General features: G+C 43.6%; 1 protein-coding gene across 1 annotated transcript; it reads left to right on the top strand.

The window, feature by feature from the left end:
* The first annotated feature begins 351 nt into the window (after positions 1 to 351).
* On the top strand, positions 352 to 12871 carry ZNF622 (zinc finger protein 622). The gene is made up of 6 exons (XM_026506715.4): positions 352 to 1128; positions 1666 to 1911; positions 2140 to 2302; positions 5038 to 5150; positions 11130 to 11273; positions 12597 to 12871. The coding sequence occupies exons 1-6, from the start codon at positions 507 to 509 to the stop codon at positions 12722 to 12724; spliced, it is 1416 nt and encodes a 471-aa protein (XP_026362500.1). The 5' UTR covers positions 352 to 506; the 3' UTR covers positions 12725 to 12871.
* The last annotated feature ends 2506 nt before the right edge of the window (positions 12872 to 15377 follow it).

The raw sequence follows: 15377 nt of genomic DNA, 5'->3' as shown, positions 1-15377 counted from the left end.
CGCGGCGCCGGGTAATCAATACCTTCCGCCGCGGACCCAATCAACACCCTCCTCCGGTCCAATCAACACCCTCCTCCGGCTGGCCCAGTCAACACCCACCTCAGGCCGACCCAATCAACACCCTCCTCAGGCCGACACACTCGACATCCACCTCTGGCTGGCCCAATCAACGTCCACCTCATGCCGCTCTAATCAACACCCACCTCAGAATAGCACAATCAACACCCACTGGAGGCCCAGTGGGCGGGGCCTGGTTAGCTACCGGCCTTCCCTCGCCTTCCGGGACCAGCGGGAGGGGACGCAGCTACAGACAGAGAGGCGGGACTTCCTGCCCAGCTGAGCCTAACTTCCCTAGTGTGCCGGAACTTCTCACAGAAGGAGCCTGGCAGGCTGCGTGCGGTGTAGTGTTTGGTGGGCTGAGGCGAGTAGAGGTTTGAGCGTCTGGTGGCGTTACGACTCTCGTGACTAGAATTTTGCCCTGGCCGCCCCTTATTTCGGCCCTGGCGATGGCGACGTACACCTGCATTACTTGCCGGGTGGCGTTCAGCGACGCGGACGTGCAGCGGGCCCACTACAAGACGGATTGGCACCGCTACAACCTGAAGCGCAAAGTGGCCGACATGGCCCCGGTCACCGCCGAGGGTTTCCAGGAGCGGGTGCGGGCGCAGCGGGCCGTGGCGGAGCAGGAGAGCAAGGGCACGGCCACCTACTGCACCGTCTGCAGTAAGAAGTTTGCCTCTTTCAACGCCTACGAAAACCATCTCAAGTCCCGGCGGCACGTGGAGCTGGAGAAGAAGGCCGTGCGCGCCGTGAATCGGAAAGTGGAGATGATGAATGAGAAGAACTTGGAGAAAGGGCTGGGCCTGGACAGCGTGGACAAGGATGCCATGAACGCGGCCATCCAGCAGGCCATCAAGGCTCAGCCGTCCATGTCTCCCAAGAAGGCTCCCGCGGCGCCGGAGGAGGAGTCCAGGAGTTCCGCGGCGGTGGCCCATGGAGGACGTGCGACTCACGAGCGGGACCCGGCCGAAAAGCCTCCCCGGCTCCAGTGGTTTGAACAGCAGGTGGCGAAGAAGCTGGCAAAGCAGCAGCAGGAGGAGGAGAGTGAGGAAGACCTGGATGAAGAAGGTAATGCCCTCCCCTTAAGTTTCCAGATTTATACTCGAAGTATATCGTCTATACCAACTTATGTAGGGTTTGTAATTCTACTGGGTTTCTAGTTACCATGGCTTTGCACTTAATTCATTTGATTAAAACACAAAATGAGGGCTTCAAACAGCTAGCTAACCTGAAGTGTGGAGCTGGAGCCAGCAACCGAGCCCCCTTGATTTTATGAGCTGTTTATTCCTTCCTGCCCTCGTCCCACATCCATTAATACTGATTGTGTTCATATAGACTTAGGAAAGGACGGATTCCCTCGAGTTTACTGTGTACTGGAAAAGAAAGATTAAGGAATTTTTTAGCAATACAAACTCATCTGTGTAAATGGACGAACTAAAATTGAGATCTAAGGGATCTAAGGGAGGGTTTGTCCTTGGATGTAATTGGCGTTCTGTCCCCCCAGATTTAAGACTGTACCATCTCATGTTTGTGAATCTTTGTGGTTTCTTCGATGGCAGTTACCACTTTCTTAAACTAACTGTTTTTCAAATCTCTGGCTTGAAGATTGGGAAGATATCGATTCTGATGAGGAGTTGGAATGTGAGGACGCTGATGCCATGGACGAAGCAGAGGAGCAGGCGGCAGGGGGAGGCCCCCTCGTCGGTGCCATCCCCATAACGGACTGCTTATTTTGTCCCCATCATTCAAGCTCTCTCATGAAGAATGTGGCTCATATGACTAAAGTCCACAGCTTCTTTATTCCTGATATAGAGTATCTTTCCAATCTTAAGGGACTGATTAAATATTTGGGTAAGTACAATAGTTTTCCTTTCAATGAGGAAATACCACATTACTGGGGGACAAGTTTTAAAGGAACAATCATTTTTTGTTTCTCATCAATCTTTGATTTAATTATGTGCTTATTTTGTAAAGATCAAAAACTTGATGCATGTTTTTGGAATTGTGGAGATAAACTGTGAGCTTTAATCAGGCTGCAAAAAGCTCCTCTTATGTTTTGTCCTCAAATTATTTTTCCAGGAGAAAAAGTTGGTGTTGGGAAGATTTGCTTGTGGTGCAATGAGAAAGGGAAGTCCTTCTACTCCACGGAAGCTGTTCAGGCACACATGAATGACAAAAGCCACTGTAAGCTCTTCGCGGATGGCGATGCTGCTTTGGAATTCGCAGACTTCTATGATTTTAGGTAAGTCTGTGGTTTGTAATGTGAAGCAAAGTGAGGTCATCGTATTTGCATTGAACTGATACTATGTGTGCTGGTGCCTGACACATGTCCGGCACAGTACAATAGATGCTTTATAACTCTTGTAACACTTCCATATGGGTGATTGTTCCCTCTCATTTTGTGGATAAGAAACTATGAGAGTTGAGCACACACATTTAATGAAAGAGGTCTGATAAAGACACGATCTCAGGCCCACACTGAAGTTTGCCTGACCTGAAAACGTGGTTTAAATAGTTAGGAGCTCGGTTTTGCCAGTTACCTTGTGAACAGAGGGACTGAAATTAGATTTCATGTCTTGGTTTCCCTGAGAGTCCTTGAATCACAAGCTGTCTCCCAAGGGAATTGAGATGGTTGATGAACTAGGCCAGTCCCAGGCATTTGACGGTGACATTATACCATAGGTGGTTCACCCTTAACTAGAAAGTTGGATAATTCGTCCATGATGCAAGGAATCTGTGCCAGGCATTTTTGAACAGCTAATTCCTAGTGTCATGATGCCTATGACCTAGCACAGTTGTACTACACAAGCAGCTGTGTGTAATTACCATGCCGAGCATGCATAGTCTCCAGACACATGTGTTCAGAAAAGTCCTAGTGTCTGAAATCATCCTTCTGCATTTTCCTCCTGATTTCTCATTCTTCTTTTGCATTGAGGAAAACTTTTTCATTTCAGACATTTTGGTGGCTGGGTAGTGGTATCCCATTGTGATTTTAATTTGCATTTCCCTGATGATAATTAATGTAGTTGAAAACCTTTTTATATTAATTGGTCATTTGGATATTTCTTGTGAAGTGTCTGATCAAGTCTTTGGTCTGTTTCTTTATTGGAATTGGGTTATCTGTCTTACTATTAACATTTTAATGTATAACTCTCCAGTTATATTCTGTGTATATTTGAGAACATTTCTAGGAACATTCTTACAGGATTGCACTGTCCAATATGGTAATAAATATGGTAATGCATACTAGGTGTATTTATGCAGCTATTTAAGTTAATTAGAAATTAAGTTAAAATTTTAAAAATTCAGTTCTTTACTTGCACTACCTAGATTTCAAAGCTCAGTGCTTAAAAGCACATGTGACTAGTAGCGCCTGTAGTGGACACATAGGCATAGAAAGTTTCTATGATCACAGAATTCTATTGGATGGCACTGTTCTAGAACGTGTTTTTAGAATGGTTAAATTGAGGAGAGCTGCATTTCCAGCTCTACATTCTCCTCCTCCTCCTAGCTGGCAACCGTCTTAGAAACAAGTAGGTGAAAGAGTTCAGTTATAGGTCACTTGCTCGGTCTTTTTTTTTTTTTTTTAAGCACAATTTTATGTTAATAGCAAATTTGAGCGGAAGATACAGAGATTTCCCATATAACCCTTGCCCCCACACCCCTACATGCACAGCCTCCCTCGTTATGGGCATGAACTTACATATATACCTCATCATCAGCAAGTGCAGGGTTTACGTTAGGGCTCACTGTTAGTGTTGTGCATTTTGTAGGTTTGGACAAATGTGGTAATGACATGTGTCCACCATTATAGTATCATACAGAGTTGTGTCACTGCCCGGAAAACCATATGGAGTCCTCCACCTGTTCTTCCCTCCCTGTTTTGTCAGACTGGCTTCTTCACTTAGTAATATGCCTTTACGTTTTCTCCATGTCTTTTCATGGCTTGATAGTTCATTTCTTTTTAGTACTGAATCCTGTTCCATTGTCCGGATGTACCAGTTTATCCACTAACCTACTGAAGGATGTTTTGGTTGCTTCCACGCTTGGGCAATTATGAATAAAGCTGCTACAACCATCATTGTGCAGGTTTTTGCATTGACATGTTTTCAGTTTCTTTAGGTAAATACTGAACGACACAGTTGCTGTATCCTGTGTTAAGAGCATGTTTGGTTTTGCAAGACTGCCAGCTGTCTGGCAAAATGGCTGCACCATTTTTTGTTCACACCAGCAGTGAATGGGAATTCTTATTGCTCTACATTCTCACCTGCATTTGGTGTTGGTTTTGTCACGTTCTGGATTTTGGCCATTTTAATAAGTGTGTAGTGTTAGCTCATTTGATTTTGCATTTCCCTGATGACACGATGTGAAGCATCTTTTTACATGTTTATTTGCAGTCTGTATGTCTTAGTGAGGTGCCCAGTAAGGTATTTGCCCCATTTTAAAATCTGGTTTGTATTCTTTTTGTTGAGTTTTAAGAGTTCTTTGTGTATTTTGAATAATGGTCCTTTATCAGATGTGTCTTCTACAAATATTTTTTCCCTATGTTTTATTTCTAATGTTTTAATTCTCTTAACATTGTCTTACCCAGAGCAGAAGTATTTTCATTTTAATGAAGTCCAACTTATCAATTATTCCTTTCATGGATCGTGCCTTTGGTGGTGTATGTAAAAAGTCCTCACCAAACCCTAAGTCATCTAGATTTTCTCCTATGTTATATTCTAGGCATTCTTATAGTTTTCCCCTTACGTCTGTGATCCATCTTGAGTTTATAGGTCACTTGCATACTTTTTATTACAGAGGATGCTACCAAGTTGGTTTTTCTTCTAAACTTTTCAGCGTGCCATCCCTGCAACTGTTTATCCCCTGCTTTTAGGTAGCTAGTGGGTTTGGCATTTTGCAAATAGAATTTGCCTTTTAGTTAATTTTGAAGTATTAGTCTCTTTATTAATGCCATTCTTAATGCCTCCGTTACAGGAGTAGCTACCCAGATTACAAGGAAGGGGGGCACCCTGATGAAATTGAGGACTTGTCCGCAGAAAGGATATTAGAATGTGATGATGAAACCATGGATCTGATTCTACCTTCTGGTAAGTGTATTTGTCAAAGATAAATAGCTTAATGCCGGTGAGATTATTAGAGGCATGTTCGCATCAATCCCCTTCCATTCTGAGGGAGGTAGTTAAACATTAAATTTTATGTTCTCGGATACATAGTAAACTGAAGGCCGCCACCTAGCTCTGTGTTAGCTGTTTTGTTGAAATTAAATCAGTGTTTTTGCTTACTTCCGGTATGATTCCAAATGCTTTGATTGGTCATTTCCTTTCAGATATATAGACATTTTCCATTTGGTTCTTTATTATTATTATTGCCTCGTTTAGGTTTTTCTTGTAAATCACGGCCCTATGCTTATTCTTTGAACTGATTCCTGTTTCCTCCTGTTGCTCAGACTTCCAGCTGGTAGTTTGTCCTGGGAGTATCTGATTGACAGTGCCCAGTTTCCTGTTTGTATTCTAATTATGGCAGGGAGACTTGGAGTTTGAATTGTGCCTGCTACTTTAGGGAACATTTGACCGATGTGGTGGGAATTTATCCCAGGGGGAAAAAAGCCATGAATATGAGAAGCACGCAGTATTGTTTACAGCGTTATGATTAGCTGATAAGAATGGGAGAAGCTACGGAAGACACGTGTGAGGAAGGAAAGGGAATGGAACAGTACAGATAATAAGATCCTAATGATGTGCGGTATTTACTGAGCAATTAGCATGGTAGGTGGATATATGATTTTATCTTTACAAGCCTGTGGGTTAGATTCAGTATCCTTATTTGAACTGTGAGCCAGCTGCAACTTAGATAGGTTGAATAATTGACCCCAGATCATAGTCAGTGAAGTCTTTTTCTCCACTACCGTACCCTGCCTTGGGAGATTTGCAGCAATGGTGGGGGCAGGAGCAGCTATGCTGCTCTTGGAGATGACTGTGATGAAGAAGTCATCTTATATTATTGCTTTTCATGTAGACTGTCACTGCTTAGGTACATACAGTCCTCTTTAACTTGGAATAATTACCTTTTAAAGCTAAAGGCAGCTTTAGGGTATGGGCAGGCAGAACTTGTCTTGAAGATATAATTCTCCTTACAGTGACAAGAAAGTTATCAGGCACAATATTGTGGCCTCCGTGAGACAAAGTATCAAAACAGGCCTAAATATACCACAGAAAACCTCTTGTAGTCTTCCTCTGGTGAAAATACCAATAGATTATGGTGGAAATAAGCTGAACAAGTTAATTTCTAAGACTGTCTTTTTTAGCCCCTTACCGCATTAGCGTCCACATCCTTGCTCAGAGTACGCTGACCCAGACTGTGAATGAGCAGAGTAAGATGGGCCTGGAAAGCAGTGTCTGGCACGTCATCAGGAATGGGGCCTTCGCTTTGCATGGACTTCACGTTCTCTACCAAAATGTACCAACAATGAGCATATTCTATTTAAGAAATATAGTCTATTTGAGAGAAATTTTCATCTAAACATAAAATTTTTGCAACTTAGGAGTTTTGTTTTGTTTTGTGTGTGTGTGTGTGTGTGTGTGTGTGTGTATTTTGTCTAGAAAACACGTTTTCCCAGGATGATTGAGTTTTCTAAGATTAGCCAAAGCCCCAAATGGGCATCTTGTTAGGATACTCTCTTCCTCTCCCACATTGAAACAATTACTAAGTGCGAATCCTAAACAGCCTTTGAATGTTTTTTTTCTTTGTTTTGTCTGTAACACTTGCCTCTGTCACTATTACTGCTTCCTGTATGTCCATCTCCAATCCAGTGTCCACTCTACCACCCAGAGCATTTTTCCTAAAACAAACACCAGTCTATTTTCTTTTTCCTCTGGAATTCCTCCAGGGGGAGCCATTGTTTTTCCGGTAAGTTAGTGTCTCCAGCAGCTGTGCCCCCCCACCCCCACCCCACGTGTCCCGTGCTATTCCTTTACCTGCCCATGGGCAGGTTCCCTCTGAGACTTTGTACGACTGATGCCTCTCTCTCTTCCTGCTCCTCCTCCTTTAAGACTTGGGTTCAGGCCTCCATCAGCTTTTTTTTTTTAACTCAGCACCTGCCTGAGTGTGGAGAGTCTCCTCTGCTCCCGGGATACTTGCATATCTGTGGTAACATTCCTCTCCTTTGTAATTGTTGGCTTGTTTGCCTGGCTTCCCCCATTACTTTTCAGAAAAAATTGCTTCTTTCATCTCAGCCCAGGGTCTCAGACACACAAGAGCCAGATAAATGTGTGTTGACTGAGTTGATTGAGTGAGAGGTTGGAGGTGGCTTTCAAAGGCAAGCCAGGTTGATTCCCTTGGGCCTGCCACATGCTAGCAGCAGAGCAGTGGGAGCCACTGTGGGCCAAGAAGGGCCTCAGGGCCTTGGAATCACTGGCCTGCAACGCTGTGCAGCACATGGCTTGTCTTGACCTCCTCATGCAGTCAGAGAAGAAAGTGGCATGAGATTAATTTGAAGGTCCAATTTCCCTGGTTTTTAAAGCCTGGGTTTCCTTGCTAACTGCTGCTGGTCCACCTACTGAGTCATATTATTTTAAAATATTAGATAATAAACCTCAGGACAGCTCTTTTATATTAGACTTGGAAGTAGTGAAGAACAGTAAGTGCTTTGGTATTACTGTGAAATACTGTGCTCTTAGACAGACTCAGGAAAGACCTAACCAGCAGCCAGATACTGCCTTACACCACAGGTTCTTAACCAGGTCATCCACATTTTTTTTTCTTGGAGTATGTGCATTTTCCTGGGGAAAGGCCACAGTGATAAAGTTACCTGTGTCGGGTGGCTCAGTCAGTTCAGCGTCTGCCTTTGGCTCAGGTCATGGTCTCTGGGTCCTGGGATCGAGAGCCCCTCATCGGGCTCGCTGCTCAGTGGGGAATCTGCTTCTGCCCCCTCTCACCCCGCTTTTGAGTGCACACATGCACTCTCTCCCTCTCTTAAAAAAATTTAAAAAAATCTTTAAAGTCACCTGTGTGGCCATGCATTTTTTTTTTTTTTTTAACTGTGTGGGTAAGTACATTTTTTTCTGGGGGAAATGCTGTAGTTTTTTTAAAAGCACCTGTGACCTGGAGAAGATTAAAGAGCCACTAATAAAAATATCTAAATACATGTCATTCACTACCTTCATGGGTCTTCACAGATAATTAACTGCTGAGACCTTATAGAATTTGTTTAAATAATAACAAAACATAGCTTTCTTAGTAAATCAAAGACTGCTAGTATTCTGAAGTTCCTTCCAGCTATACTGATGCCTCTCTCTTCATGTCATCCGTACTTCCATCATCTTAACTTAAAAACTAGTCATCCTTCACTCCACCTTGATGATAATGAGACATGATGGTTTCTAGTTCATTGGTTTGCTCTCATGTCTCAGTACTGGTTTGGGAGGTTTTCTAATGAACCAAGAGAATGGGAGATCTCTGAATAAGCACTGTAAACATGGAACCGTCTTAGAGCAGTGAATTCAGTCACCTGTATGGCTTTGAGCAAATTTACCATTCAGAAACCTCTTCAGTTATACTCCGTTACTTGACTGTGTTAGCACGGATGTCGGCATGAAGCTAATTTGAGAAGGATTCTCATGTGCAGAGCTTGGTGATGTTTAATCAGCCACACTTTGTAGGGTCTGCTTTCAGCTGGTTTCAAAAGCAGTCCCTGTGATGTGTATCTTACATCTAGTTATTTCAGATCCACTAGGTGGTCCCGGAGCCAGTGACAAAGAGCATCCGGTAGAGGGCACTGTGAGCATTTACTGTGAAGGCTGTGGGCTGGCTCAGTTCCTTGAGCTCCTGTGGAGTAAGTTGGTGTGAAAGACACATCCAGTTAGCCACTGAGTAGCCGGATGAAACTCGTGGTGGATCCACGAGAATGTATAATTAATCTTAGAAAATTACAGTTGGAGGTAATTTCTTTTCCACTGTCTACTGGCTTCGATTATAAGCCTGTTTGTTGAGCCTGGTTATTGCCGTGGTGAAAGGTAGATGGACAGATTGTGGCTTTACCATAACTAAGACATACCCCATCTGTTATTTATTGGGCAGTCACGTTGTGTTCTAAAAATAATTTTCCTTGAGGGGGGCCTTCAAGTTGGCCTGTTCAAGCCCGTTATTCTTGGGGCTTACTGTCGGGAGCTCACTGTCATTGACACGGGGCAGGGCTAGCTCTCAACAGTGTGTGTTTTCAGTTCCCCTGCTGGCTGCAGAAACCTTGGCTTTGAGTAATGAAACCTTTTCAAGGATGTTCCTCAATAATACATAGGTCCAAATGCTGCGTAAGACCATAAATACATCGGCTTACTTTGTCCTAATGACTAGCATTATCATGTAATGATTTCGAGCATTGCAAACCTGGAGTAGCCTGACCTATTATTATAAATAGAAAATGATAATAAATAGTGCTGGGGTCTCCTTCCACAGCAGCCTTCATTTAAGCTTGAGTCTCTGTCCAGCAGCCACATCTTACTCCTCTCTTGTGGTCTAGGAGCTTTGTTAACTCTAAGGCTGCCAGAAGAATTAGGTTCCAGGAAACATGTTTCATCCGTATTGTATCCAAAAACCAAATCATCTTTGAGTTGAAAGGGGTTTTTTGGTCATCTCTTGCATCCTATCACAAAGAACAGTCAGCCGAAAATAACTCCTCTCCATGTCTATGTAGCAAGCAAACTATTTTCTAGGTGGCTTGCCCCAGATATAGGGACTTCAGATAACCTGACAGAATTTTTTTGTGTAAATGAAAGGTCTAGATCCTAAAAGCAAATACATCTGCAATATTTATAGTCTCCTGTTCATGGTCTTTCTACACAAAACATTCTGAAAGAAATGGTTTTATGTATGTGAGTGTTTAAAACTTTCCTAGAAGCCGAACACATGGTTCTGCCTAGCCGTATTTCCTGTACTCGTGGTCAGTGGGAATAGCGGTTTCATGCCCCGTGTATATATGCTGCTGTTGAATTGCTCCGTGTTTGTCTGTCTGTCTGGGAAGGTATTTGGTTAATACTCTGAATCGTATTTAGTGTTGTATTTCGATTGCTCTTGGGTAATGCTGATACCGCTGTGTGAGGAGCGCCTAGTGAGAGCCGTGTTCGGATGGAGCCTGGAGTTAGCCATCGCTGAAGCCTGCCCCCATCCCCTCCACCTGCTCTGAAGCCCGGCACACTCTGCCTATGAAGGGCTCGACAGTCCGACAGTCCGTAGTAATTCGTTTCTGAAAGCAGGAATGACTTGCATAGTTTACCAGATCCTTCTAGATAAGCAAAAGCTGTAGAGGGAATGCAGCTTAATCGTCCTTTAAAAATCTAGCGCACCAGGTGATTTCCATCCTGTAGAAAACAACAGGGCAGGGTTTCTTGGTGTAGTGACCTTTTAGGCCAGGTAATTCTTGTTGTGGAGGACTGTCCTGTGCACTGTAGGGTGTTAGCGATATCCTTGACCTCTATGCACCAGCTGCTAGTAGTCCCCTCCAGGTGTAACACCAAAAATATCTCTAGTCAGCGCCAAATGTCCCTGGAGATAAAAAATTATCCCTGTGTGAGAACCACCACTACAGAGAATTTAAGCAAAAAAAAGGTAGATTGGTTTTTTACTCCAGACCCAGACTGTGACTTTTAGATTTTAAACATCAGGATTATTGTGTGTTTTATCTTTGTATTTAAAAAAAAAAAAAAGTTGAAGTCCCTTATCTCCTTCCTTGGGCCCTATTCATATTAGTAAGTGTTGCTGTGTGAATTTCTAAAGAGACATATTATATGTAAGTAAGTACAAGATGCTGAGTATTTCATGTAACAGTGACTTGCCATTTTCTTTTTTAAAAATCCCTCTACTTTTTGATTTTTTGTCTTTTATTTTTTAATAAACTATGTCATCTTTTATTTTTTAATTTTTTTTAGCAGATAGAGCATTGTTTCTTCTGGCTTATCCATTTTCCTTTCCAGCTAGATACCCTTAGAAGTCTGATTGGGAAAGTCCTTGCTCTGTAGCTCTACCTTGAAAAATTATCCAATTCAGCGTTTCCATCTTGCTTTTTTGAAAAACAGGTGCCAGAGTGGGTCACCGCTCCTTGATGAGATACTACAAACAGCGATTTGGCTTGTCAAGAGTTGTGACCGTTGCTAAGAATCGGAAGGCTGTGGGCCGGATACTCCAACAGTACAGAGCCCTGGGATGGACTGGCAGCACAGGTGTGTTGATACTTACAACCGTGCACGAGCCCAGGAACTCCTATTATAAGACGGGGTTTGGGTGAAGTCCTTTGCATTTATGTTGTCCTTATGGATCCTCCCTAGAAGAAACTGAACTTCTTGGCTCTGGGGGCTTCCGTTACTCCTGGATACATTTATGGCAATAAGCCTAAAGTTCCATTACTTAAAAACTTCATATTCCTGGCACAGTAACTTTCTAAAATAGCCTATAGATAATAGTTACAGAAATAAGTACTTAGTAGTCAACAAAGGTTGAAATTATCCTGGAGATTATACAGAGGAATTATCAAGCAGGTCCTTGTGGCAAATACCTTGAGCTATGGAGTCAGGCATGACTTACTTGATACACTAAGTGGTTCTTACATGATGACCATGAGTAATTCAAGTTGCCTAAGCCTGTTTCCTCATTCATAAAACTGAAATAATAATAGGACCCAGCTGGCAGAGTTGTGTGGGTTGACTGTCCTAATGCACATGTGATACAATGTGGGACATAATAAAGGCTAACGGTCACCCCTTCTTGTAGTTTTCCCAGAGAAAACAATACAAGTGAGAGGAATAAATAGCAGGCCCTTGAAATTGCTAAGCTTTGAAACCACATCAATATCCAATTATTTAAATCTATTTTGATGTGTCTGCTCTATGCAGCTCAATCCTTAGATCTTTGGGAAGAACATTGGTCCACTAGACTGTGGAGCGGACAAAGGAGAGCTCCTTAGGATGTCATGGAAAGCCCTGGGCAGATAAGATCCGTGTTCAGTGCCACTGTGTTTATATATATATGTATGTATATACATATATATATACATATATATATGTATGTATGTATGTATGTATGTATATATGTATGTATATATGTATGTATATACATATATATATATACATATATATATACACGCGGCTTCCCTCTCTGTGGCTGCCTGTGAGCCGCAAAGCCACTTAAATCTAGTGGACACTGACTTCATCTTACTCTCCTCAGGAACTATTGTCTGACTCAATTTATAGTCTCTGCCTTTCTGTCACCTTTGATCACTGGGGCATTACCTTTGGGGCTTATAGACCCTTCCAGGTGATGAAACCCAGAGAGGCTTCTCCCAGAGCAGTGTGTACAAGTACAGGTTGCCGTATGTTGTTCTGGGTGCGCATAACCCCCACTCCTGTTACACGGAGACCCCAGGTTAGCGGCTCTTCTTTAAATCTAAGAACCCACTTACCCCCAAACTGGCCTTGAGATTTTCTATAAAGATTGGATTTTTTTTCTGATCACAAGTAACTCATCGCTTGTCCCTGTCGCCACCACAGGAGCGGCTCTGATGCGTGAGCGGGACATGCAGTATGTCCAGAGGCTGAAGTCGAAGTGGATGCTGAAGACGGGACTGAAGAACAATGCCACCAAGCAGATGCACTTCAGGCCGCAAGTGAGATTCTGAGGGGCTGCTGAGGGGGCAATGTCTGCCTCTTGCACCAGTGTCCTCGCCTGGGGACCGGTGCGAGCTGCATGGTATGACACACCCTTTTTGCCCCTGCTGCTCCCTGTACTTCATCTGTTCTGACCTAAGAATAAAAGTCAGAAGCTCTTTGGCTTTTCAGAGTCATTTTTTGGACAGGGTTTACAGGTTATGTGTTCACAAACTGAGTGCTGTGTCCTCGGGGCTCTGGGAGCCAGACGACTGCCCAGCGAGTGTGTTACTGCCTCAGCATCTGACTGATTCCTGGCTGTCAGGGTCATATGGGAAACTCAGGCGTGACTCGTCCCCTCGAACTTGGTTTAGCCTTCCCCCGGCCCCGGGACCTACGTAAGGGGGCTCGGAAGCTAGGGAGGAAGTTGAGTGTCACTCATGTGAACGTGTCGTGGCTCAGGAGGTGGCGCAAGTCGCTTCCGCTAAGCCCAGGTAAAGTGAGGCAGCATGCCATTGGCTTGCTGGAAGGGTTCTTTATTCCTAAGTGTGAGCACACAGAGCACGACAGTGCTGTGCACTCAGCCTCCGTTTCCAGTGCTGCCTTTCCTTGAGCCGCGGGTTGAGGAAGAAAATCAATGTAAAATGTTTAGATCTCATTTTAGAAACAAAAACTGACCTCAGGGTTGAACGTGAAGAGCTGCTCGGTTCAGGTGCCTCGCGGGGAGGCAGTCGTCCGGGGGAAATCCAGTGAAACATGAAGCTCAAACCCGCTGAGCTATTTTGTGACCTTGGAAAAGTGACTTGGTTTCTTAAATCTGTAAAATGAGCTGTTTGTTCTCTCACAGTTTGTCATGGGGGTGAAATCAGTCTGCCGAAGTAAGTGTTAAAGTTCTCCCTTCTAGAGCAAACCTGCACCCCTGAGGAAGGCTGACGTTCTAGTTGGAACAGTGGTCTCTCTCTAGTGGGTGCAGGGAGAATGTTCCTGCCCTCACCAGCTACTCACTGGCCCTCGCTTGCAGACACGGGTCTTTCTGTAAACTTTGGACGCAGAGTTGAATGAATTCTATTTCCTCAGTACACAGGTTCACTCTCACCGACAGTGGAAGACTCCTGGTTTTAATTTTGCTCCTGCAGCCTGTTTTCTAACATTCTCACACAGGTACCCATTCTCTGGTGTTTGACACATCTTTAAATCTATATCCTAGGAAAAAGATGTCGTGCTTCACCTGTGGTGTTTTTAAGTTCTTCCTGAGTTACGTGATACTGAGCTTCTGTCAGTTTTGTTCCTCGTTCAGCCTTTTGTCATTCAACACGATATGCTGAGATCATTACTGCTGACGGCTTCTGTCTCCAACCCCGTTACCACACCAGCCCAGCACGGTCTGTGTACCTTATTTGTATACATATCTTTTAACTTTGAAGTGTTTTACCTGTGGAGAGGAATGGCGACAGTATGTTTCCTGACCAACAAAATACTCCCTCCATTTATTTATCTCCTTCCATACTTAAGGAGATAGCTTCTTAGTTCGGTTTTGGGTTTGTGGAGCAATTCTGTATCACTTCTATCCACATCATAATTTTATAGAATATAGTTTATTTGCCTTTGGGAAGGAGGACAAAGAAAAAATAACTTTAAACATCACCCATACATAGTTAACGAAACTTTTTTCCTTACACTGAAGACTTTTAATATTACTTTCTTAGTAACTTTCAAATACACGGTACAGTATTATTAACTATAGTCACCATGCTGTGTATCCCATCCCCTGACTCATAACTTAAAGTTTCTACTTTGACCCCCTTCACCCCTGCATTTCCTTTTGAGTAAATCTAGAATTAATCCAAATTAACCCAAAAGTAAATCTTTATTAAATTCTACAGCTATTTTCCCTCAATGTCCATTACCTCTAAGTCGGTTGTCTAAACTTGCAGTGGGCCCCAGAATAATCCTGTCAAAGTTCTTCATCAGTACCAAGGCAGCACTGGCTGCTGTGGCCGGCTGACCAGGGTTTGTGTGGACTCTCCTCCTGGGAGTTCTCCCAGGACCACATGGCCCTGGCAAGTCTGTCTTTAGCTTGAGACATCAAGGCTGGGATCAAAAGTGAGAGAGCATAACCTCGTTCTCTCTGTGCGTGTAACCAAGGCCCCGGCGGCTCTGCCGAGTGCACTTCCTGTCTGCAGACTAGCCACGGGCTCGAGGCGTTCCTCCTGCTTCGCGGAGTGTGGAGTTGTGTTTCACGGAGTACAAAGTGCTTTTGTGCGCCATTTTGTTCCTCAGCTGTCAGGTGTAGGTAGCGTTGCTGTTTCACAGGTGAGAAAATAGACTCAGGGAAGTTCAGTAGCTTGTTTGGGGAGACCCAGAAGGAAACCAGAGATGGGGATTTCTGGTACAGGGTTCTTAATATAGCAACACTGTCGAACAGAATCCTCAGCAACATCCCATCCTAGGGAGCACGCTCTGTGGGGCTATAAACATTTATGCAAGTGTTAGATTTGCAGCAAGCTGTGAAAAGAATCTTGTTCTAAATCTAGAAATACCTAGAATTTAATGTTACACATATGATATATGCATTAATGACATAACTGTTACACGCATGAGAGAAAATACCACCTTTTCTTTCCTAGAATGTGAGCAAATTTTGCCCCCAACCAATTTTGGTCATTTGTGGATTCTTAAGCTGCT

Source organism: Ursus arctos, unplaced genomic scaffold, assembly GCF_023065955.2.
Source record: "Ursus arctos isolate Adak ecotype North America unplaced genomic scaffold, UrsArc2.0 scaffold_15, whole genome shotgun sequence".
In the NCBI taxonomy this organism is placed as follows: Eukaryota; Metazoa; Chordata; class Mammalia; order Carnivora; family Ursidae; genus Ursus; species Ursus arctos.
This window is presented reverse-complemented; position numbering and strand designations above follow the sequence as displayed.